This window comes from Ictidomys tridecemlineatus, chromosome 11 (assembly GCF_052094955.1).
Source record: "Ictidomys tridecemlineatus isolate mIctTri1 chromosome 11, mIctTri1.hap1, whole genome shotgun sequence".
In the NCBI taxonomy this organism is placed as follows: Eukaryota; Metazoa; Chordata; class Mammalia; order Rodentia; family Sciuridae; genus Ictidomys; species Ictidomys tridecemlineatus.
In genome coordinates, this window is record NC_135487.1 from 102,398,841 (window position 1) to 102,425,719 (window position 26,879).

The 26,879-nt window shown below is 41.6% G+C and overlaps 1 protein-coding gene and 1 non-coding gene across 4 annotated transcripts in view; both read left to right on the top strand.

Moving 5' to 3' along the window:
* The window catches only part of Elapor1 (endosome-lysosome associated apoptosis and autophagy regulator 1), a 90,302-nt gene that overhangs the window by 23,962 nt on the left and 39,461 nt on the right, over positions 1-26,879 (top strand). For all 3 annotated transcript variants that reach the window (XM_040287443.2, XM_013364156.4, XM_013364158.4), the window contains exons 2-3: positions 23,576-23,696; positions 26,296-26,488. In XM_040287443.2, coding sequence (XP_040143377.2) covers positions 23,576-23,696; positions 26,296-26,488 — 314 coding nt within the window. The remainder of the gene's footprint in view (positions 1-23,575; positions 23,697-26,295; positions 26,489-26,879) is intronic.
* On the top strand, positions 17,239-17,341 carry LOC120891102 (small nucleolar RNA U13). Its single transcript, XR_005735526.2, has one exon. It is a non-coding gene; the product is annotated as a small nucleolar RNA U13 (small nucleolar RNA).

A 26,879-nucleotide genomic window follows, 5' to 3' on the forward strand; every position in this document is an offset into this window, starting at 1 on the left:
CTGACACTGAACTTGGGGATTCTCATTAGGTGTGCTCCACAGAAGGTCTCATCATTTCCAACAGAGGGAAGAAACTCGGAGAGTTCTGATTTAAGTAATTACCTCCAGGCACTTTGCTCTCTTCCCTCCCTTTAAAAAATTGTTTGTATGGTGGGGGTGGCTCCATGGTAGAGCTTGTGCTTAGTGTTCAGTAGGCCCTGTGTTGGATTCCCAGTTCCAAAAATAAGTAAGTAAACATACCTGGTAAAAAGTAAAATAGCAGGGTAATGTATTTTCAGCATAAAATTTGTCAGCATAAAAATTGGCAACAGTGGGCTGGGAATGTGGCTCAAGCAGTAGTGCGCTCACCTGGCATGCATGCGGCCCGGGTTCGATTCTCAGCACCACATACAAACAAAGATGTTGTGTCCACCGAAAACTGAAAAATAAATAATAAAAAAAATTCTCTCTCTCTCAAAAAAAAAAAAATTGGCAACAGTGGTTGGAGAAGCGGGAAGAGTTCTGGAAATCTCATAACTGCATAGGAGGTGACTGCAAAGATAAAAAATGACCAAGCCGATCTGTAATCCTACACCTACTCTTCACTCCAGCCAGGCAGCTTCCTGATTGAGTGCAACCCCACCCTTCACCCCATTCTTCTCCTTTCTGCAGTTGTTAGATATCCACGTTACATGAGGTTTACTAAAACCCAGGTTGCTGGCCCCACCCCAGAGGTTCTGACCCAGTGGATCAAGGGAAGGGGACTAGGAATTAGAATTTCTAACAGGTTCTCAGGTACTGCTGCTGCCAGTCATGAACCACACTTTGAGGACAACTGGTTTAAGTTTAATGGAAATGACAAGAGCTTTGAAGAAGGGTGGGCTTGAGTTTCAGTACTACATCTGTCCCAGCCCTTTTAACCAGCCTTGCTACTCTGGGCATATGACTGAATGTTCGTAACTGACTTCTTCATCCTTAAAATGGGGGAAATAATATCTACCCCACAGAGTTTATTAATTACAAATATTTGTTGTATGACATTGTAGTTCCAGGTGCTAAGCTAGGCAGTGGGGTTAGGACAATAGATGAGACAAGTCTTTGATGTCAAGAAACTTCAGTTATGAAGCTTAAAAATATAAAATTCACAAAGCTCAAGGGATGCCCAATAAGCCTTGATTTTATTTCCCTCGTAGGAAGTAACACGATTCTGCTTTTGTATTTTTATTTTTCATTTCTTCATCCAAGACATTTTCAAATTTCACAGGCATGGAACCAGGAACCATGCCTCTCTCCTGGTCTAAGTGGAAAATTTGAGGTGTGGGCAACTGTAATGGGTCGAATTGTACCTTCCAAAAATTTATACATACTTTAGAGTACCCCCATCTACCTTCCGGTCAGAAAGTGACCTTATTTGGATATAGGGACTTTGCAGGTGTAGTCGAGTTTAGATGAAGTTATTAGGGTGGAACCTACTCCAGTGTGACTGATGTCACTATAATAGAGGGGAAATTTGGACATAGAGACACACAGGGAAGATGCCATGTGAAGATTGGAGTCATGCTTGGTTATGTGATAAACCAAGGGATGCCAAGGACTGTCACCAGAAGCCAGGGTAGAAGCATGGAACATATTCTCCTCCTCAACTTCAGAAGGAATCAACCCTGTCAGCTCCTTGATTTCAGACTTGTAGCATCCATAACAGTGAGACACTAATCCCTATTGTTTTAAGCCACCCAATTTGAATTGTTTTGTTATAGAATAGAATAGAACCCCCCCCAACACATTTTTTTTTTTTTGGTACTGGGGATTGAACCCAGGGGCGTTTAACCCACTGAGTCACGTCCTCAGCCCTTTTTTGTATTTTATTTAGAGACAGGGTCTCACTGAGTTGCTTAGGGCCTCGCTGAGTTGCTGAGGCTGCTTTGAACTCCTGTCCCAGCCTCCTGAGCTGCTGTGATTGCAGGCATGCATCACTGTACCCAGCTGTAGAGACCCTTTTGTGATAGCAGGCTGTTACAGGCTCTGTGGGGTAAAGCATCTCATCACTGGCACAGTGCACTGAGGAGAGGTAGAAGACTTTTACTTTTTAATCCATATGTCTCTCTTTTTTCCCATATATCTCTTTATTGTTTACAATTTTTAACCTTTATTTTTACATGATGCTGAGGATCAAACCCAGTGCCTCACATGTGCTAGACAAGCACTCTACTACTGAGCTTCATCCCCAGCCCTTGTTTGAATTTTTAAATAACAATCATATTTATTAAAACATTTAAATGTGGGTAAAATTACTGCAAAATACCTTAAAAAGAATGAATTCCTGTGTCTCTAGATGTTTTAGTTTTTATACAGTAATTGTATGATTATTGTTATTCTGTGGTGCTAAGGATGCAACCCAGGGCCTTGCTCATGCTAGGCAAGCACTCTAGCACTCTATTCAACACCAGTTGAATATTTTTAATCTAATATTTTTAATCTCTCAGTTAAGCAACAGCCATAAACATCTGTCAGTCTATCAGGGAAGTCTGCACAGGGTCAGAGTGTGGATTAGAAGACCTCACTCCAATTCTGAAATCATATGAAACTTTTCAAAATATCTGTGGAGTGTCTTACAGGCAAAGCACCCTTAGACATTCAGGGATTGCCACACAGAAACACAAGTCATAGAATGTACCATCTACTTGGGACCAGGAGGACTGAGAAGTAAGAACATAGCAAGGCAGCTTGTGATCCATTAGTGTTGTGGAGAAGCGAGCTCTCGCCTTCTAGGTGCATCAGGGCCGGCATCCTTTATGTATATATATATGCATATATTAGTTGTAGATGGATAATACCTTATTTTATTTATTTATTTTTTATCTTAAAGAAAAATGGCTTTCTCTTATTCACAGGGGAACTAGGGCAAGTGGTGCTGAGGATCCAATCCAGGACCCTCACATGCACTAGGCAAGCGCTATAGCCCTGGGCCCAGGGCCACACCTTGGAGGACTGTGGAAGGTGCTTCTGGGGGGACTGGGGGAATGTGAAGGGTGAGGGGATTGGGCAGGCATTCTGCAGAGTAGGGGAGAGGGAACAGTGTGCTCTCCTCTGACACCTAACTTAGACAACCAGTTGTAAACTCGTGTCTCTCTGGAAGGGTAAGTGATAAAGGCAGGGAGACATATTTTAGAAAAATATTCGATTTTTAATTTCTTTGAACAAGAAATATATCCACATCGTAATAAACTAAAAAATTATTAAACATGAGAAAATAAAATAAACATGAAAAGATCTGTATTCTTCTCTCCTTCACAGTGTACAGACTTTTCTGATCTCAGCGATTTCTAGAATAAAGGTCAAGTTAGCTAGGGCATGGAAAGACGAGATTCCAGCAGAAACTTGCTCAGCCAATGGGAATCTTTTCTAAACCACCTCCCCAGCTCTGCTCCCGGATCTTGGCTCCAGGCTGCAGTTGACAGTTTACCTTTGAGATCAGGATGGCCAGAGGAGTTCTGCCATCCTAGGAACAACTGCCCATTCAGCCATCTCCAGTTCTCCCAGTGATTGAAGGAGGCTGGGCCAGTTGAGACTGGCGACACCTGGCAATGTCTGAGGACAAGACTGTCCTGAGGAGTGGCCTGGTGTTTTTACTTTGTACTTGTTTTACAAATACAATACAGACTACACACCTACCCCAGTTGCAGTACAGGTCTCATTTTAAAAGATATGAGAAGCTGTTTCTGCCACCCTCTACCTCATCTACAGCCCAGGTCTGCCAGGTGATTAGGTAGGTGGCAGGCCAAGAAGCCAGTTGTGGTGGCACGTGCCTGTAATCCCAGCGGCTTGGGGAACTGAGACAGGAGGATTGCAAGTTCAAAGCCAGCCTCAAAAGCAAGGCACTAAGCAGCTCAGTGAGACCCTGTCTCTAAATAAAATACAAAATAGGGGTGGGGATGTGGTTCAATGGTCAAGTGCCCCTGAGTTCAATCCCTGGTACCATTAAAAAAAAAAAAAAAAAAAAAAAGATGGGCTGGGGATGTGGCTCAAGCGGTAGCGCGCTCGCCTGGCATACATGCGGCCCGGGTTCGATCCTCAGCATCACATACCAACAAAGATGTTGTGTCTGCCGAAAACTAAAAAATAAATATTAAAAAATAAAAAAAAAAGAAAAGAAAGTGCCCAGAGGCAGCATGGGAGGTTTATAGTTTATGGGGGAAACCTTATAAGAGTTCAGCTACTGCTCCGGAAGAGTTCAGTGGTGACAGACTGACAGATAGTCCTGCATGGTGTTTTGTCCAGAAGTGGCAGGTTAGGTGAGTGACATGTGTCCTCTCCACAGTGCCCTCAGTTCTGCACTTGTCTCCACTCACAGTGGGGTTTTAAGTCTTATATTAAGACTGAAGAAGCAGTGACATCATCAGCATTAGCTTGCTTTGTTTTCTTGTCCCAAGGAGCATCTGTCCTGGTGTACACCTAAGAAAGTAGCTGTCTACAGATTGCATTAACTTGCTCTGGTTCCTCTAAGCATAAGAGAAAGCCATTCTCCTTTAAGATAACATGTATCTAGACCTTCAGCCTGGGATTGCTCTTATTGTTCCTAGGTTTTAGGGCACAAAAAGGGGAAATTCAGAGACCTGGTGTTTTATTGTCCCCTTTTCTTTAGTTATGATACACCCTCTCTTCACCAGCAGGTTAGGACTTTCTGATTTTCCAGTTTTCCCTTTAAAGAACATTACCCCCACAGGTCAGTCATCTGAGAAACACAGGGCAATATCAGCTCAGTATCAGCTCCTGACCAGGATGGTACAATGCTGTTTCAGCCTCCTTCCCATATTCCCAGCTCTGAAAATCCTGCCAAAGAATCTTCTTTCTAGCCAGGCACTGTGTGTGGTGCACAACTATAATCCCAGTCTGAGGCAGGAGGATTCCAAGTTCAAGGTGAGCCTCAGCAGTTTAGCATGATCCTGTTTCAAAATAAAAGACAAAAAGGAGCTTGGTGTAACTCAGTTGGTAAAGCACCCTGGGTTCCATCCCCAGCACACACACACACACACAAAAAACAAGAATAAGAAGTTAATTTTTAAAATCTCCATGAGAGATACATTAAGATTTTTAATACTTGACTTAAAAAAGTTGGGGGACAGGTAATTCATCCACATGGAAGTCAATTCAAAAAGTATAAGAGGGTTGGGGTGTAGTGGGGGAGCACTTGCGTAGTCTGTGTGAGACACTGGGTCCCATTCTCAGAACCACATAACAATAAATAAATAAATAAATAAAATAAAGGTACTATGTCCATCCACAACTAAAAAAAAAATTAAAAAGGTATTCCACTGTTAGTTTAAAAAAGTAGACCTTTTTAAACTAACAGTGGAAAAACCTAGAAAAGTTAAGAAATAGAACATTTACTAAGATCTAATAAAAAAAGTATAAAGGGTACAGAGTGTAAAGTAAGTATCCCTACACACACTCCTGAGGCACCCTATTGACACTGGGGGTACATGGAAGAGGAGATAATGGTACCCCTCTCTGGTAGAATGAAACCAGAGTTTGATGGCTATGATGTCACCAGGCAATAAGAATGTTTCAGCTGTTTTATAACCTTGAGGAGGGGGGACCACTATCACATGTGGTCCATCATGGATTGAAATATTATGTTATACCTGACTCTATTCATGTTGGGGTGAGAATTGTTGGGTTTTAAGCCAGATGAAGGAAGGTTGTAGATATGGATTACAGATGACAAGGACACTAGGAGACATTGAGGTAATCACCTTTTAAAATTCTAAAAGCATGGGCTGGGGTTGTAGTAGCTCAGTGGAAGAGCACCTGCCCCAGTGTGCAGAAGGCCCTATGTTTAATCCCCAGCACTGAAAAGAAAAAGCATGTTGTGTTATGCATATTATAACATTTTTATTTTGTATTTATCTTATAGGATAGTTAGTGTCTTATAAATTCACTCCCAGGGGTTGTGCAGTGCACAATCCTCACAGCTGTACATATTGGCCCCATATATGCTGGGATAGTCAGGATCATATTTGTGTCCCCTCACTATCTACATAGTAAATCTTTTTAGTTGAACTGCTCTGAGGTGACATGGGAACATCACAAACTGTTATGTATGGGCATAGGGTTGGAATAAAGAAAAAGATTGGAGAAGTAAATGTGGAGGAAGAAATGAAGGCCTTGTCAACCTTGCAGGGGTTGAGGGAGACTGTCGGGCTGTGACGACCTGATTTTCACTTCAGGCCATCTCTCTGGCTGCAGCCCAGAGGGTGGATTGGAAGGAGGTGGACTGATCTGAGAAAGATTTTAGAGGTAGAAAATAGGTCTTGGTGATTATACATGGGGCCAACAGGAGAGGCGACAAAGATGTGGCTCCTGGCTTGAGCAGGTGACGAACAAAAGGTTTCACTGTCAGAGCGGAAGGAAATTGCCATGACTAGTAATTTATTTATTTTCACATGTTTAGAATTTTTTTTTAAGGAGAAATACACTTCTTCTTTTTTTTTTTAAGAGAGAGGGAGAGAGAGAGAGAGAATTTTTTAATATTTCTTTTTTAGTTTTCGTCAGACACCACATCTTTGTTGGTATGTGGTGCTGAGGATCGAACTCGGGCTGCATGCATGCCAGGCGAGCGTGCTACTGCTTGGGCCACATCCTCAGCCCTATGTTTAGAATTTTTGAAAAGCTATAAAGAAATAAGTGAAACTAAATACTTACACAGTTCAAATGCATTTTATGTCTTATAAAACATCAAGTAAATATACATTTATAAAAATATAAACATTACTTATTATCATTCAGATGCAAATTATTGAAAGTGTTATTGAAAGACCCTGAAGAACCTGTATCACCACTTCCAAGTGAATAATATTACCATTTCTTTTTTTTTTTTTTTTAAATATTTATTTATTTATTTATTTTAGTTTTCGGTGGACACAACATTTTTGTTTGTATGTGGTGCTGAGGATCGAACCCGGGGCCGCACACATGCCAGGCGAGCGCGCTACCGCTTTGAGCCACATCCCCAGCCCCATATTACCATTTCTTTAGATATGGAACACCAGTGGCAAAAGCAATTGAGAAATATATTTTTTTTTAATATTTATTTTTTTAGTTGGACCCAATATTATCTCTATTTTATTTATTTTTATGTGGTGCTGAGGATCAAACCCAGGGCCTCACACATGCTAGTCAAGCACTCTACCTCTGAGCCACAACCCCAGCCCGAGAAATATTTTTAAATTTAATTAATTTTTGTTTGTTTGTTTGTGATGCTGGAACCCAGGGCCTGTACATGCTAGGCAATACTCTACTCTGCTGAACTACATTCTCAGCCAGAGAAATATATTTTACATGTGTGTGTGATATCCTTTTTTTTAAAAAGTACTAGGGATTGAACTAGGGCCTCATACACACTAGGCAAGTGCTCTACCAGTGAGCTAAATCCCCAGCTAAATCAAAATTTTTATTTTGAGACTGGCATTCAAATTTACAATCTTCCTATTTTAACCTCCCAAGTACTACTGTGTCCAGCACTGGAAAACTATATTTCAACTGTTTAGTTTGAGGTACTCCATAAGCAGTTAGAGGAAAGGACTTGGAGCTCAAGATTAAGGGCTGAGCTCATGATATAAACTGGGGATCCTGAGTCCCCACAATTGAAACTGTGACGTAGCTGCGTGTAAGAGAGTTGAATGGAACTTTGTGAAAGTCTAACTGAACTAGAAGATGCACAGGTAGAAGCTGAAGAAAACAGCAAATCCAAGAGAACTTTGGAGTTAGGAGTAAATGGATCCTGCTGTAGAGTGCTGGTAGATATTTAACAGCTGGCTCCCTGGTGAGGTGAAGGGAAGCCCTGCTTTATTGTGTTTGCTCATTTTCAAGGGGTAAATATTCCCATCATAGTCCATTTCAAGTTCTCATGTCACTGAGCGTGGAGTTTGGAAAAGATGAGCACATCCACCCTTGAGAGTGCATACAAGTGGACTCCAGCCCACAGCTGCAGTCCTGAGGGAGTCATGGAGGATATGTTTAAAAGACAAAGTAAACTGTGAGTGTGGCTATAAAGACAGATAAGAAGCTTTGGTGAGGATGCAGAGAAATCGGAACCTCCATATGTTACAGATGGAAATATAAAACGGTGCTGCAGCTAAGGAAAACAGTGCCCCCAGTTCCTCAGAAGGTCAAACCCAGAACCACCGTATGACCCAGCAATGCTCTCTAGGTATATTCTCAGGAGAACTGAAAGAATGTGTTCACACAAACATTTGTGCATGATTATTCATAGCAGAATTATTCGTAATAGCCAAAAAGTAGAAATAATCCAAATGTCCATTAACTGAAGGATGGTTAAGTAAAAGGTGGTATACTTATACAATGTGATGTTACTTAGCTGTGAAAAGGAATTAAGTATCAATAAATTTTGAAGAGGCAAAGGGGAGGGAGAGAAGGCGAGGGGACATGGAAAGATGGTGGAATGAGTTGGACATCATTACCCTAGGTACATGTATGACTGAACATATGGTGCAACTCTACATCTTGTACAGCCAGAGAAATGAAGAGTTGTGCTCCATTTATGCACAATGAATCAAAAATGCATTCTGCTGTCATGAATAACTAATGAGAACAAATTTTTTTAAAAAAGAAAAAAATAGTATTGATACGTGCTATGATATGAATGACTCTTGGAAACATTACACTGAGTAAAAGAAGCCAGATGCAAAAGACCACATATTATAGGATTCCATTTATATGAGTGTCTACAATATGTAAATCCATCAAGACAGAAAAGATTTGTGGTTGCTAAGGGCTGTGGGGAAGGTAAAATGGGAGGAACTGCTAATGGTGCTTCATTTTGTAGGGGAGAGGGATAAAAATATTTTGGAATCAGATAATGATAATGTTTTACAATTTTGTGATTATACTAAAATTCACTAAATTATATAACTTAAGAGGGTGAATTTTGGAGTTTGTGATTTATGTATCAATTTTTTTTAAAAAAATTTGTAGTTGTAGATGGACAGAATGCCTTTATTTTATTTGTTTATTTTTATGTAGTGCTGAGGATCGAATCCAGTGCCTCGCACATGCTAGGCAAGTGCTCTGCCGCTGAGCTACAGCCCCAGCCCTATGTCTCAATTTTTTAAAAAGGTAAAGTGAGGTTCAGTTGTCTGTAAAATTGGAATGTAACTTTTTTTTTTTTTTTGGTACTGGAGTTTGAACCCAGAGGCACTCTATCACAGCCTTTTTCATTTTTTATTTTGAGACAAGGTCTTGCTAAGTTGCTTAGGGCCGCACTAAGTTGCTAAGGTTGGCTTTGAATTTGCAATCCTCCCACTTCAGTCTGCAGAGTCACTAGGATTACAGGTGTGCACCATTGCACCTGGCCTGGAATATAATCTTCAGCATTATTGGGAGCCAATATTTTGGGGAGGGAAGATGAATTACCTAAGGTAATGTTTTGAGAAATGGTGGGTAGATTGAAGATGCTAAAGCACAAACTTTGACTTTTTTGCATTCACTCTTGAATAATTTTCTTGGAAATAGATTTCTAGGATTGGTCTTTCTCTATATACTTTGGATGTATTTTCCATGGTCTTCTGAATACCGTTGCATTGTGGAGAAGTTTCCTGTTAGTATACAGTTGCTCCTTGATTTGCAACATGGTTATGTCCCAATAAACCCTTAATAAGTTGAATATATTGAAAGTTAAAAATGCATTTAATATGCCTAACCTCCCGTCATAGTGACACAGCCACTGTAGACCATCAGGTATTCCCCTGTGATAGTGGCTGACCAGGAACCATGATTACTGCACCACCTAGCATAGAAGAGGCTATTTTATCCATATTTCTAATCCAGGAAAAGATAAAAATTCAAAATTTGAAGTGCAGTTTCTACTGAGTGCGTCTTCCTTTCACACTGTTGTGGAGCTGAAATATCATAAGTCAAATCATCATGAAGTCAGGGAATATCTGTAATTTAGTATTTTTATGGGTACTTTGTCTTTTATGGATACTGCTTGCTTTAAGAATCAATTTCTGGAAAGAAAACATATATATTTGCTATGGTTTGAATGCACTCCCTCCAAAATCCAGTTATTGCCAATGAGATGGTATTAAGAAGTAGGGCCTTGGGAAAATAAACAAGGAGAGAAATGAATTACAGTAGATGGGGTAGAGAGAGAAGATGGGAGGGGAGGGGAGGGAGGATAGTAGAGGATAGGAAAGGAAGCAGAATACTACAATTACTAATTGGGCATTATGTAAAATTGTGGATGTGTAACCGATGTGATTCTGCAATCTGCATTTGGGGTAAAATTGGGAGTTCATAACCCACTTCAATCTAATGTATGAAATATGATATGTCAAGAGCTTTGTAATGTTGTGAACAACCAAAAAAAAATTAAATTAAAAAAAAAAAAGAAGTAGGGCCTTTAAGGGGTGATTGGGTCATGAGAGCTCCTCCCTCCTGAATAGATTAGGAAGGGGAGTGATGAAAGTAGTTGGTCCCTTTCTTGCTCTTCTCTCTTCTGCAAAGTTCAGGACAATGAGAAAGCTCTACCACACACCAAATGCTGGTATCTTGATCTTGGACTTATCAGCTTCCACATCTGAGAGAAAATAAATTTCTGTTTTCTTTACAACTTACCTCATCTCAGGTATTGTGTTGTAGCAGCAAAATGGACTAAGATGATATTCACTGAAATTTAAAACTCAATACTGAAGTTAAATTTGCAGATCTGACAGAGATGAAGAGATAATTATGAAGTGAAAAAATACAAAATTACTCAGAATGCTGTGCAGAGATAGAAAATAAGAATTTAAGAGGGCCTGGGGTTGTGGCTTAGTGGTAGAGCACTTGTCTGGCATGTGTGAGGCCCTGGGTTTGATCCTCAGCACTGCATATAAATAAATAAATAGTCCATTGACAACTAAAAAGAAAAATTTAAAAAGTAAAGAATTTAGGAGACCTAGAAAATAGAATTAAATGGTCCAACTTACATCTAAGGAGATAGATAGATAGATAGAGAGAGAGAGAGAGAGAGAATATATAACAATAGCAGGATAAACAATATTCAGAGAGAGACTGTTTAAGAAAATTTCAGAATTAATTAAAAACATTAATCATTAGATTCAAAAATTAAGCACCTCAGGTCAGACAGAAAATGAATCCATGTTTAGATGCATTTCTGTGTGGAAGCCAAGTGACTCTTTACGATCTAGACTTGGAAGTCACATAGTGTCATTTCCACTATATTGTACCAATTGGTCTTTGTCACAGTCTTGCCCAGAATCAAGAGTGTAAGAGTGGACTCCACTCTCCTACGGGAGGAATGTGAAAGTAGGTGAGACAGCAGACGTCAGCACAAAGGCCTGGAATCCCACAGCTGTTCTTGAGGGAAGGTAGTCATCCAGATTACTCAGATATATCCAAATCAATTTTTTTAAGTCCTCGGGATGGAACCCAGGCACTCTACCACTGAGTTACACACCCAGTGTTTCATTAATTTTTAAGAATAACATCATTGGGCTGGGGATGTGGCTCAAGCGGTAGCGCACTCACCTGGCATGCTTGTGGCCCGGGTTCAATCCTCAGCCCCACATACAAAGATGTTGTGTCTACCGAAAACTAAAAAATAAACATTAAAAATTTCTCTCTCTCTCTCTCTCTCTCTCTCTCTCTCTCTCATTGTCTCTTTAAAAAAATAACATCAATAATGAATGGATACATATACTGTGATACATATACACAATGTAATATTACTCAGCATTAAAAGAGAATAAAATTATGGCATTTTCAGGTAAGTGATGGGGTTGGAGAACATCATGCTAAGTGAAATAAGCCAATCCTCAAAAAACAGGGGCTGAATGTTTTCTCTAGTAAGTAGACGATAACCCATAATGGCTGGGGGATGGGATGAGTGGAGGAACTTTGGATGAGCTGAAGGGGGGGCAGGGGTAGGAAAGATGGTGGAATGTGATGGACATCCTTACCCTAGGTACATGTATGATTGCATGAATGGTGTAACTCTACTTCATGTACAACCAGAGAAGCGAAAAATTCTGCTCCATTTATGTGCAGTGAATCAAAGAGCTCTCTACTGTCATGTAAAACTGATTAGAACTTAAAAAAAAATGAATAACATCAGTGAGCTGGATGCAGTGGTACACATTTACAATCCCAGCAGCTTGGGAGGCTGAGGCAGCAGGATCAGGAGTTCAAAGCCAGCCTCAGCAATTTAGGGAGGCCCTAAGCAACTCAGCAAGAGCCTGTGTCTGAATAAAATACAAATAAAGGGCTGGGAATGTGGCTCAGTGTTTAAGTACTTCTGGGTTCAATCCCCGGTACAAAAAAAAAAAAAAAAGAATAACATCAATGATAACAGAATTTTAAAATTTCAAAATGAGCTATCCAGCCATGAAAATATGTGAGGGGAAACTTGAATATATAATACCAAGTGAAAGAAGCCAGTTTGAAAAGGCAATATACTATGTGTTTCCAACTGTATGATATTCTGGAAACCCATGGAGACAGGAAAAGAATCAGTGGTTGCCAGTGGATAGGTGGAGCACATAGGATTTTTAGGGTAGCTAAACTACTCTGTAGGATACTACAATGGTGGGTTCATGTCATTATATATCTGTCTAAATCCACAGGGTACACAGTGCCAAGAGTGGTAAATAGTGAACACTGGGTGATATGATCCGTCTGTGTAGGTTCATCAAGTGTGTCTCTCTTGGGGGAATGCTGATATTGGGGAGGCTCTTTGTTGGGGAGGGGATACATGGGAATTCTCTGTACTGTCTGCTGAATTTTGTGGTGCTCTTAAGACTGCTCCAAAAAATAAAATCTTTTTTTTTTTTCTTTTTAATTTAGAGAACTTGAGGACTCTTAAGAGCACATATGGGAACTCTCAAGGGTCTAGGGACTCCAGTGTGAGAAACCATATTCTAGGAGATTGTGGTGTTGCAGCTGCTCAGAAATATTTGCTCCAGCAAAGTTAAAGAATCCCCTCTGTTGCCCTGGTTGACAGTGTGGAAGTCCATCCTCCAGGCTCATGTTCTCCATCCTAAGCAAGTGACTCATCCAGGCAAACTATGTCCTTGGAGAGGTCTGCACTGGTCAGGCCCTTGTTGGCCTCATTCTGACTGGTCTGATTAAAAACTCAGGTGAAAACAATTTAATGGAACATTTTGATCTCATTAAAAAGCAAGAGAAGCACATCTCTGAAATACACTCTCATAAAGCCCAGCCTTGTGGACAGACGTGTGTACCCTACTTCCACCTATCAGGAAGGGATTGGAATTTATAAAGGGGCATTTCGTTTCTTGGTGACAAAGCCTTTTCAATCCTAGGGATATTACAATACTGAAAAATCCTCTGCACCCAATGGCCTAGCTGCAGTTACTGAAGGCCATAAATGTCAGTGACCAGCCTTTGTCTTGAAGAGATTAGCTTTGGGGAGTTGCTGGGAGAGAAGAAATGGAAAAAGAACAGATGTTGTTCCATATGTATGAGAAGATACAGATTAGAGAAGAGGGAGAATCAGGGCAGGCTGGAACGTCAAGCAGAAAATCGAGGAGGGTCTTGCTGCAGAGGGTTGTCTCTGTTAGGCCAGGAATGCCTGTGGGGCTCCTTTCAATCCTGGTCTCTCGCCCAGAAACAGGAGAGTATGCCTGGGTTCCTCTTCAGGCGGTTCTTAGCAGTAGCTGGGTGTTTTGTTTTGTTTTGTTCTGTTTTAAACCACTTCACAAAGAGCTTTCCTAATTATCCTGAGAGATTGGTGTTGCTTGCTTGTGGGGGTGGGTGGGGTCTGTCTCAGCATTTTAATAGGGCATTGCATCTCTGATTTATGGAGAGGGGAGGTCTATGACTGACCCATGATCATGTAGTGCTGGTGGAAGGACAAGAAAGGGTCCAGACTCTTGGCTCTAATCCCTGCACCTTGTATAGCTCCGGAGCTGCTCTAGGGCCACGTCCTCTTCCACCATTCAGTCTTTCAGCAAATACTCATGCACGGCAATGGTGTCAGTCACTGTTCTGCCATTTGGGTTACATCCATGAATAAAAACAAAGGTCTGTGTTCATATAGAGCTTACGGTGTCAGATACCTGTGGTGCTGTATTCATATAGATCTGGGATGGGGATGGGGCAGAAATAGACCATAAATATGGTAAACAACTAAGTAATAAAGTGTGTTTGAAGGTGGAAAGTGCTGTGGGAGAACAGTCATTCTGGATTTGAGGGATCATAGTTCAGTGGGACAAAGGAGAGCAGATTGCAGTGTGTACAGGGAGGTCAAGGCAATGGGGATAGTATCAGCAAGACTTCAGGGGGTCCTGTGAGGGCTGAAGGAAGAGATGCACATAGTACCACCCCAGAGCCTGGCTTGTGGGCGTTCGAAGCTGCTTACGTGGTGGCTGTGGTTATCACACCAGAGCTGTCTCCCTCACTAGACTGCCCAGTGCCTTCCTAGAGCCTCCAGGCCAATGCTCTGCCCTTAATGGACAGGCAGTTTAAGTTACAGACAGGTTAGACATCAGGGACAGGGTCTGGCCTGGCCTAGAGTGTGGTGGTGCTACTCATCCCAGCTCTGTGCAGCCCCCAAATCTGCTTTGTGTGATGTGTCCACAGGGTGACTGGGAGCCATGTCTGCTGGGTGTTGGTCAAAATGGAATTGGAATAGAATATGCTGAGAGAAGAGTCAATGTAGACTCCTTAAGTCTGGGAGCCCTAATTTTCCCGGTACCATATTGCTAGGCAAAGTGGAAAACAGAGGAGAGTCATCCAGGGCTGGGTCACTTGGGTCTGTTTCCTGTTTTGCAGGAGAGGAGGTCTTACTTGTAGGTAGAGGAAATGATCCTGTGTGGATTGCTTAAAGGAAAGTCCACAAGGCATCCTTGCCCCTGTCTCAATGCCTGCAGTTCCACCTTTAGCATCTCCTTCATTCAAAACTCTGGTGTCTTAACTTTTTTGGTGTGTGAAACTTTTGGTGTGGTCCAAAAAAAAATTTATTTTTATTTATTTTTATTTTTTTTATTAGTTACCCATGACGACAGTACAATGATCTTGACCAATCATACATTTGAATCAAATGGGGTAAAATTTCTCACTTTTCTGATTGTACAGGTTGCAGAATCACATTGGTCATACAGTCACGTATATACATACAGCAATAATTGTTGGGAGTCTCCCTGAGAACTCCCCAGGCCTTTCAAACATGGCGGTGGGCAAATTGCCAGTGGGTAGCTAGAACTCCCCGGGCCTTTCAGATAAGGAGCCCCTAATGCAACATGGCGGCAGGCAAGTTGCCAGTGGGCGGATAACAAATTGTTTTGAAAACCTTCTAATTGGCCCTCCCGTCTTCTGTACTTGTGGAAAGTTCTTGCCCCCCCATGAATCTTATGCGGGGCGACGTGTGCGTGCACCTTAGGTGATGACCTGATCTTTACTATGATTGGCCCCGGGAGCTTCCTGGTTTAAGATAACTGACTCTCACTTTTTATATAAGCTAGAACCAGCTTGCAGTAAAGTGCTTCATCTTTGTCACTGCTATCTATGTGTGTGTTTTAATCTCCGACGACGAACCTTGGCCTTTCAATAATAATGTCTATTTTATTCTGCTGCCCTTCCTATCCCCCCTTCCCCTCCCCTCCCCTCCAAAAAATTTTTTTAACTTAGAAACATAAACATGTAAAAGAGATTTGATTTTTTAAATTTGTTCTTTTTAGATATACTGACAGGAGAGTATATTTTGACATACATACATATGTAAAAGAAATTTGAAAAAAAATGTTACTCCATTAAAAGGATAACTCTCTATTCCTATTCTTTGGGCAGCAGTCTTTCTAAACCCTTGGAGCATAATTTGAAAATCACTGCTTTAACAAGTATTTCAGTTACCTTGTTAAAATGTGAACACTCTTGATTTTGTAAAATATTAGGCTATTTTAAAATTACTAATCCATTATGGCACATTTTGCTGTGTGTGTGTGTGTGTGTGTGTGTGTGTGTAGGGAAGAGGGAGATAACAGACTTCTTAGAGAATATAATGAAAACTATGGATCCCCTGTCCAAAAATATGTACATGCCTAAAACTCTGCATCCTGTTGCATGGGGGAAGTGGTTTGTGGACCATAAGTTAAGGATCTGGTTTTATAAGAAGTTTGTCTATTGGATTTACTTCCAAATGGAATATAAGCTTGAGCCATATGAAACTGAGTTTCAATGAGGGAGTAAGGGAAGAAGATGTAGAGGAGAATTAGAGTTTTGAGGGTAGAGCCACGGAATGTGTGCTTTTAACATGACCTCCAGGCAGTTCTGATGATCAGGCAGATCATCAGTCAACATCTTCAGAGGGCTGGAGTTGGTATGTCAGGCCATAGGACCCAGGGGACATAGCTCTAGGCCAGCAGTTCTCAGAGGGTGAGGAGGAGGGAGGGAGACTTCGGGAAGCTGGCTGCCCACAGGCTGGGCTGTGGTCTGACCAGCTGAAGAACAATAGGAAAGGTCTTCCTCCTGCCCCTTGCCTTCACAATGGACAAGTCAGGTCAGGTCGCTGTGCCTCAGAGTGTGTACCCAGTCCCAAGTTGGGACCTACTAATGCAAAAAAGAACAAAGAACAGGAGTTTGGGAAACTCTGATAGGACTGTTTGGACTGTTTGAAAGTCTTACCTGGGGGACTGATGTTTCATACTCTGACATTTCTCTGCAGTTTTCATGTTCCCAGTGCCAAGTGGATCTCGTTCCTACTTTGCAACAAAGGCTAGTCTCTCCCCGGCAGTGGGGGGACTCTGGGGAGGATGCCAAAAATAACAAAGAGGCACTTGCTACTGAGTCAGCTACTACCTATTGACCCGCTGTCCCCAGCTCAGTGGCATTTGCCCCTACCTCCATATTCTTCCAGAATGATCTTCTGGCAAGGGACTGTGAGAGAAGGGAGATGAGACTGAGGATAGGAGACGAGTTGGAGGTGGCCTGCCCCAGCTCCCCAGGCCTCTAGTCACAGTTGGCTCTTGTCAAAACCTGGGTTTATTTAAGAACCTGTTTCTTGAACACCCAGCCAAGATAAACCTAAGCCAGTATCGACCTGCTTCTCTGGGTGGTTGTGACTTTATGCAGCCATGGTTCTGTGGTTTGAAGACTCAGAGTGGGTGACACCTGTCTGGCTCTGGATTCTCCCTGGGGGATAGTAGAAACAGAGTCACCCCCTCCTCTGCCAAGTCTCTGGGTGGCTACTCTGAGCCCTGTTAATGTTTTAAAAGCATTTCCATCCTTTTCGGGCCATGAGCAAGATGACTGGGTGCTCACACTGTTGTGTGGGATGCGCTTCCCTCTGAACCTTGTTACCACGTGGCATGTTACCTGCCTGACGTGAAAAAAAGTATTTCCATTCCTTAAAATTGTATGTTAAGATTTGTGCATTTCAAAAAAAAAAAAAAAAAGATTTGTGCATTTCAATGTATCTCAACTTTACCTGAGAAGAAAAATGAGAACTACTTAATATTAAATTATATTGATTTAAAATAATGATTATTTTAAATAATATCAAGGGAGGAGAGTGAGTGAGAATTAATGGGGAGTCTGTAAAGTGGATGAAATAAGAACAGAAATGAGTAAATATTAAAGCTGGGTGATGTGTCCGTGGGGCTTATTATGCTATTTTGTTTTTTAAAAAAATATATATTTGAAATTCACCATAATAAAAAGTTATATCCCTAAAGACTTGGGGATGTCTGTTTTCTCTTATAAATCCCCCTTCCTGACCAAGAGTCTTAAAGAAACTCATACTTTAAAACCCAGTAATTCCATTTCTGGGATTCTGTCCAAAGGAAACAATCACAGACACAGAGGGAGTGTCACTAGAGTACAATTTAAAATAAGGAAAACTGAGTGTTCATCAATAGGAGAATGGTTTAAAAAAAAAAAAAAGAAAAGAAAGAAAAAACTATGGCTCAACCATTAAAGACATGGGAAAATGTATTGTGGGTTTTTGTTTGGTTTGGTTGGTACTGGGGATTGAACCTAGGGGTGCTTTACCACTGAGCCACATCCCCAGCCCTGTTTATTTTTTTATTTTGAGACAGGGTCTTTCTAAATTCTCGAACTGGCCTTGAACTTGCAATCCTCCTGCCTTGGCCTCCTGACTAACTTGGATTACAGGTGTGCACCACCTCTCTGAGCTCTCATTTAATTTTAAACCTAAAATTAAATGAGAAAGAATCAGAATAAAAAACTATATGCCATATAATCTTTACTTTGTATTTATTTATTTATTTATGATGGTAGAGATCAAACCCAGGGTCTTGTACATTCCAATCTCATGCTCTACCACTGAGCTACATCCCCAGCCTTTCAATTTGTTTTTAAGGAGGCACATGCAAGGTTGGAGTGGTAGCTCAATGGTAGAACACTTGCCTAGCACATGCAGGGCCCTGGGTTCCATCCCCAGCTCTGCAAAAAAAATAAAATATTAAAAAGCATCTGTACAGAGAAATAATCAAGATCTTAAAAGTAGTTATCTGAGGAAGTCCCTTACCCAGATCACAATACACATTTATGGGGAACCTGGCATTAAAATATTGGAAAAGCTGGGCACAGTGGCGCATGCCTGTAATCCCAGTGGCTTTGGAGGCTGAGGCAGGAGGATTGCGGGTTCAAACCAGCCTCAGCAACAGCAAGGCACTAAGCAACTCAGTGAGACCCTGTCTCTAAATAAAATACAAAAAAGGGCTGGGCATGTGCCTCAGTAGTTAAGAGCCCCGAGGTTAAATCCCTCATACCAAAACAACAACAACAACAACAAAATCACATCATTGGAGATGACCTATTTCTGGGTCAGGGTTACTTTCCTCCCTGCTACTTACTACATAAAATTCAATCCTCAGGGCTGTGTTTGTGTCTCAGTGGTTGAGCACTCGCCTAGCACAAGGTTCAAAATTCATTTTTTGCCTTCCCATTCCATTGCTTTGGGCTTGAGTCTTTAACCCTTGGGCCTTGTTTGCCAAAATAAACAAATAAATAAATAAATAAAATACACACACACACACACACACACACACACACACACACGCTCGGCTTTCCTTGTAATATTTCTAGCAGTTTGAGAACCAGAATTTAATCTCAGACACACTCTGTGAGAGTAATACAGGCCTATGCTGGCTGTTTTCAAATACCAGCACGCTTGAACAAAGACCCTGATGACTTGGGTCCAATAACCTGGGTCCAATCCTGGCTTGGCAATCCCATGACTATGTGACCTTGAGTAAGTGATTTCATTTCTCAAGGTCTCAGCTTTCTTATCTATAAAATTGTAAAATAAGGAGCTGGAGTGTAACCCAGAGTAGAGTGCTTGCCTAGTACATGTGAGGCCCTGGATTCAATGCCCAGCAACACACACACACACACACACACACACACACACACACACACACAGTAAAATAATAGTATTTACCTCATTGAGTTGTTTTGAAAATCAAAAAACCTGTTGTGCTAAGTGCTTGGCCTATCTCATCTTAATTATGCTTACAGCTAATCTAGTGCACATGGAGAAAAAGACAACCCTGTCTAGGCAGGTGCAATCCCACAGTGAGGCACACCACAACATGGACTTATGCCCTGACCTAGGAAACCTTGGGAATAGCCCTTACAACTGTGTACAGCAATTCTGCCTATGGAGCAGGTATTCGTAAATTTCTTTTTTCCCAAGAGGCAACTGTGGCTTAGAGAAGTTGAGCACATGTAATGGTAATGGGGTAGCGGGGTCACTTCTAACTTTCCTGTTTACTTAGGACACACCAAAAAGGCATCCCCAATCTTTATGGCCATCCACCACCTCTATTGTGGACCATAAGACTTTGTCACCAGCTCACTAGTTTAAACCTCATCCATCCACAGTGATGGCAACCAAATCCTCTCTAGCATCTAACTCTTATAGATTACTGTCAATCTCTACTCTCTTCTCTATTACTCTGATAATCATTTTTTTTAAACTAAGACACGTTATTTTGAAATAATTGGGGTGGTAGAAAGAAGGACAGAATTCCATGACTTACCAGTTTTATTTTTCCATGGTCCATTTAATACCTAGATAGGAAGGACTAAAAATATTGTGGGTCTGAATAATTCTTCTAAAGCTGTAAGATTAGTGTTACCAACAGATAGCACAGTATTAGGCAAAGCAGATTCCAACTTCAGGATCTTTTCCTCCTCTTTATTAGGTGCCCATGAGTTTTACGTGGCTAGATGATGCTAGAGGAGTATGGATTAACTAAAGGTTTCCACCTTTCATTTCTAAATCCTTCTATTATTTCTCTGATGAACAGGCAGCACCCACTGCCTGCTGTGTCTCACACTGTGATTTGGACATGTGTCATTCTACTTGTGCACAGTGGGGAAGAAGTTACTGTGTGCTATATATGCACACTGAATGTGTTTGTGTATCTCCTGCATGAATCTGTGCAGTATGCTGATTGTTTTCTTTCAAAGGTGAATCACTGGGTAAATTGAGGTACTGTCAAGGAATTGATTTGTTCATAGAACACTGAATATAACTGCAGAAGCTTTCCAGTTATTCCCTGATTGAATGTAAGTTTCTGTTTTAAACGGTACGATTTCAAAGCATAGTTCAGATTTGAAACAGCTGCAGCAAGCCAGAAACCTTGGATGGTGTGCACATCCCCAAGTGGCATAAAAAAATTAGCACACATTGAAATGGAAATTTTCTAAGTCTCAGAACCATCATTTCCCCAGCAAACCTCCCACCCAAGTGGCACTCAAGTGACACCAAATGAAAGCCAATGAAAAGGAATGAACTTGGCCCATGCACCTTCAAAGGCCTAACTCAGTGCAGTTAGAGTGAACTAAAATTATTAGTTCAGGTTAGATATTCTAACACCAATTCTCAGGTCTCAGAAGCCAGCCTAGCCTTGCTGCTGGCAGATAACTAACAGAGTCATATTTAATGTTTTAGACATGACTGTTAAATTTGGCCCAGTGTGAGTTTGTGTTTGACCAGACCTATGAAAGTGGAGAAGGATTCCTGTTGGGAGGTCTGGGTTCTAGCCCAGGGACTTATAGGCTGTGTGACGCTAGACAAGCTAATCACCCATCAAGAATTGTTTTTCTCGAAGGAGTCAAACCCTGTTCTGCTTGCCTTTTGGGAGGTGTGAAGATCAGATAGGATGGTGTTTGGGAACTATAAAAGCACTATAAACAACCAGGACAATTATGTTCTCGGACAGAACACCAAATTCTTTCTGCCTTCACTTAATTGTCCATTCAACTTACATACTGTGAGTTTTACCTATTCCTCATTCTTGCAGCAAGACCCTTTGAAAGTATTGTTAGAACTGGAATCGATATCTGTTTAGTTCCCCCTTTTAACCTTCACATCCTCTGAGATGAGGAACGTACTGAAATTAAGAGGAAAAAGGAGTTGGGAGCCCAAAGGTACAAAGCATTCCCATCCTGATGTCCTGTCTTTCTTCTGTTACAGCAATATCTAAATCCAAAGCCAGCTAGGTATGGTGGTACACCACTGTAATCCCAGAGATTTGGGAGTTTGAGGCAAGAGGATCACAAGTTCAAGTTCAGCCTCAACAGTTTAGCGAGACCTATCTTGAAATGAAAAATGTAAAGGGCTTGGGATGTGGCTCAGTGGTACAGTGCACCTGGGTTCAATCCTCAGTACCAAAATACATACATACATACATAAATCCATACATAAATTCAAAACCAAAGGTTCTGGTTGAATGTTAGGCCCCAGTTCTTCCTGTACCCCTCCTCTGGTCCCCAATCTCCTGAGTTCACCTCAAAGGTCAATTAGTTCATATGTTGTTGTCCCAAGCCACTGAACACAGCTCAGAATTCTACATATTAGCCATACAGTATGTATTTGGTGAATATTTATAAGACAGGAAAATAAAAATGGAGGCTGAAATTGTTTTCTCCTCATCCTAAGGTTCTGCCAACACAAAATGAGAAACAAAACATCTGAGATGCCACTGCTTATGAGGCAAACCATTTTTTATGTATCAAAAAAAGGAAAGACTCTATCCATTAAAATATGACAGTGCTTCCTTACTGTATCTATTATAAGACACACTTTGATTTCATAGATGTAAAATGTGAAAAAAAAAATGTTAATCGTAGAACAGAAGAAATGCAATATTCCTATGCTTTACAAAAGGCAAAGTTTTCTTTGTTTGGACCTGATACAATAGATTAGCAAACTTCAAACCATCTCTCTTTTTTTAATATTTATTTTTTAGGTGTAGATGGACACAACACAATGCCTTTATTTTTATGTGGTGCTGAGGATCGAACCTGGGTCCCACCCGTGCTAGGTGAGAGCTCTACTACTGAGCTACAATCCCAGCCCAAACCATCTCATTTTTTGTCTCAATTTCTTACATCTATACATGTTATACAATCATGCTTTCATGTGGGTGTAAAGAGGTCATTCATTCTATTTTTCTCATGGGTACAGTAGTACAAAGTATGGCTGTGTGGGGTTGGGGCTGGGGCTCAGTGGTAGAGTGCCTGCCTTGCATGTGTGAGGCACTGGGTTCAATCCTCAGCGCCACATAAAAAAATAAATGAATAAAGATATTATGTCCAGGGCTGGGGCTGAGGCTCAGTGGTAGCATACTTGCCTGGCACATGTGAGGCACTGGGTTCAATTCTCAGCACTGTGTATAAATAAATAAAATAAAGGTCTATCAATAACTAAAAAAAAAATTAAAAATTGTGTCTTATCTACAACTAAAAAAATGTAAAAATAAAACAAAACCAAGTATGGCTGTGAGTATAGTTTGGGGTAAGGTAAGTGCAGACTATAAAATACTTATCTGAACAAAAGTCATCATTAATTCTGTGGACCATGGTTTGTTTCTTTGCAAGATTTTTAAAAAGTTAGAAATGTTTAATGGCCTTTGGCACGTTGATTTATTTCAATGCTTGGTTTGACTGTTTTGTTATTACTATTGAGTTAATTCTACTTCAGGTAAAGCAACCGAACAGGGAGTTCCTCTTACACAGAGAAATTAAGCATGAAGAGGCTCACATGCTGAAAGCACATCACCTGCCTGGGCCAAATATGACATTTTCATTATGCAAGTGGGAATTCATAGTCTTTCTAGGCCGGGGTGGGGGGAGAGAGAAACACAGGGAACTAGAAATACAGCTTGTGTAACAATCCCTTGTAAATTTTTTTTGGATCAGCCCTTGCATTTAGAATGTCCTTGCCCATAAATTCTACAGTTTGGGATGAGAAAAAAACCCACCTGTTTCTAGCCTGTTCTGTTACCTTGTTCCTCTGCTCCATCAGGATATTTTATACACAATAGCAAAGAGAGTGCAAATAAACACACACAAAAAATGTATTTTTAGGACCAGATCATGACCGGGTGGAAAGAAATGATCCCACATTATTGTAGTTCTCTTAGGAGCTTTGTCATCATTTGGGCACCACAGTGCCTTGGCTCCTGCCAGCAATTCCCAGGCTGTTACTGTGATGGTGAGTGTCAGTAACCCTCGTGCTGGGCAGAAAATTGTTAATGTTTGATTATTGCTAATGCACTTTTGCCCAATGTTCTCTCCCCTGCAGTCGGAGTACCACTATGAGTATACCGCATGTGACAGCACAGGTTCCAGGTGGAGGGTCGCCGTGCCGCACACCCCAGGCCTGTGCACCAGTCTCCCTGACCCCGTCAAGGGCACCGAGTGCTGTAAGCAACCTTCCTGTTTCAGGGCCTCCCTCCTGCTCGGCTGTAACCTTCTTGTCCCAAGCCTCCTGTATCCAAGCTAGGCTCCTCCTGATAGTGCAATTGCCTTAAGGAATCAGATCTGTCCCCTAGTTAGTCCCCGTCCTTAACACTGTTGAAATTGGTACAGAACTGTTATTTCATGGATGCAAACTGGGCTTCTGAATTTCTTTTATTATTATTTTTAAAATCAGTCCCAGCTCCTCGAGAGGCTGAGGTAGGAGGATCTCAAGTTCAAGACTAGCCTGGGAAACTTAGGTAGACCCTATACAAAATATAGAAAGGGGGCTGGGTTGTGGCTCAGTGGTACAGCACTCGCCTAGTATATGTGAATAAAAATAGGTAATTAAAGGTATTGTGTCCATCTATAACTAAAAAAAAAAAAAGCTATTTAAAAAAATATATAGAAAGGGCTGGAAATGTAGCTCAGTGGTAGAGTGTCCCTGGGTTCAATTCCCAGAATCATAAATAAATAGATAGATAAATAGAATACCATCTGTGGACACAGCATGAGCAATTCCAGCCATGTGCCACCCAGATACTTGGTTTTTGTCAGCATTCATTTTCTTTTTGCCTGTGCATTTCTCTTCAATCTATACTCACCAGCCCAAATCAGGCATTTAGGGAACATTGATTGCTTTCATTCTTGAAGGAAGCCAGAGACAATAAATTTCTGCAGAGACAGACCTTAAAAATGCACTGGGCATCACTTCTGGGAAAAAGACTCTTCCTGACTGTGGATCTGACTATGTAATCAGGAAGGCAGTGGCTTGCCGCAACTCCTGGCCCTGCCTCTGTAGTGACAACTTCCCTACAATTGGTTGCTGTTTCTCCTCAACTGTTCTTTTAGGAATACAAAGGAAATAACAATAAAAATTAAGAAATTTTTAGAACTAAGGAATTATTCAAAGAGTTGGAAAGGAGACTGAGGGTGTTTAAATTAAAAAATCAGTTTAGCTCATTGGCTGGTTCAGCAGGTAAACAACTTGTTAAATTTATGAAGGGATATTGCTGAGATCTGAGCAAAAGTGTGGTGTAATTAACAGAAACAAGTGAACCATCTTCAGTTAACTCAGGTTACCTCAGTGAGCTCCTACTATGTGTAAGCCCTACGACATTCCAGTGTTGTGTGAACCACAAAGATGAATAAGGCACGTCCCTGCCTACAGGAGCTCACAGCAGACAGTCATTCATCCAGTCATTGTTTGGGCAAACCTTCATGAAGCTCCTGCGATGTCTGTGCCAATACTGAGCCAGCCAACCCCCATCAGCCCAGAGCCCAGTGGCTGGCAGAAAAATGCAATGAGTTAATACAGTATGAGGAAGAATGGGGATTATGGATGCTTAGTGATGAGGAAGAGCTGGGAGGACCATTGAAGCAAAAGTTTGGAGGTGGAATCAGCAATATGCTCAAGGTAGAGCCTGGGACCCAGGGTGGAGGCCACACAGAGGTGGTGACAGAGAGGGTGAGGTAGAGAAAGGTCTGTAGTGAGAGATCAGGCTGGAACAATAGATTGTGGGGAAAATGGAGGAGAAGATCCTGAGTGCCAGGCAGAGAGCTTAATTCTTTAATCAGTGTAGGAAGAGTACCTGATGATTTTAAAAAAGAAAACAGGCCAGGCACAGTGGCACACACCTCTCATCTCAGCAAATTCCTAAGGCTGAGACAGGAGGACCCCAAGTTTGAGGCCAGCCTCAGGAACTTAGTGAGACCCTGTCTCAAAATAAATAAAAAGGGCTGAGGATGTAGTTCAGTGGTCAAACACCCCTGGGTTCAATCCCCAGTACAAAAGAGAGAGAGAGAGAAGAAAGTACAAAAACAACATTTTAGGAAGATATCCTTGACTCCAGAATAAGCAAAAATATGAAACAGGGGCCTAGTCAGGAGGGAATTGCTGACTGAGTTAACAGGTCTCAAGAATCTTAATTAACAGGGGAGCAGGAGAACCAGAAAGGAAAAGACAGAGGACAGAGGCTGAAGGGGGAAATTCAAGGCTGAAGGACCACATATTACCATCAGGGGCCGGCATCCTCCTCCCTGAAGCATGCTCAGAATGGCTGAGGTGTCTCTCCAGAGGAATCAAGATGATCAGGAATCAGCCCAAAGTCCTGCAGCAAGTCAGAGCCTGCCCAACCCTAAATCTTTTTTATTTTTAAAATAACATCTTTAATGAGATACAATTCACACACCATAAAATTGATCCCTTACAGGGTAAATTTCAGTGGCTTTTAGAATACTTGTGACAACCATCCCCAGCCTAATTTTGGAACATTTTAATCATGAAAAGAAAACTCATCTCATGGACAATCTCTCCTCAGGCCCCTTCTCCTTCCCCCACCCCCAAACAACCATAAGTCCACTTTCTGTCTCTATTACTTTGCCTCTTCTGGATTGCATATAAATAGTATCACATAGTATGTGCCATGTCCCTAGACCTTAAGTGAGCCAAACTCCAGGATCCCAACCCTGCGCTGCTCCCTTTAGAATATCCTCAGCCCATCCACCCCTCCAGGGGCCACAGTGACCTCACCACCCCTCCTTTGTCCCTGCCCTGCTTTCCAGCCTTCTCTTGCAATGCCGGGGAGTTTCTGGATATGAAGGACCAGTCCTGTAAGCCGTGCGCTGAGGGCCGCTACTCCCTTGGCACGGGCATCCGGTTCGACGAGTGGGATGAGCTGCCCCATGGCTTTGCCAGCCTCTCAGCCAACATGGAGATGGATGAGAGCAGCGCAGAGTCCACTGAGAACTGCACTTTGTGAGTTTGCACACACCCCATGCCCTTTGGGGAAGAGGCTGCTGGGCACCCTGGGCCCAGCAGGGAGGAAGGAGGTGAGGAGGAAGCCAGGCTGCCAGGGGGAAGGCAGCAGTAGGTCCCCACAGGACTGTTGGAGGTGACTGCCACCTTAGTCTACTCTTAAGCTTACCTGTGACTGGCAGGCATTTGTGACAATGAGAAACATGAAGAAATAAAGGGGATAGTAAGGGGACAGGGTCAAATAGTCCAGTCTATTTAAAACAAAAATCTAATCAGATTTCCACTATGGAAGTTTGGATCAGCCAGTAAACTTCCTTGACTTGACTGGAACACAATGTGCAGCATATTGGATACCTTCCTGGCTTTTATGCTAACTTCTAAAACTGGTTCT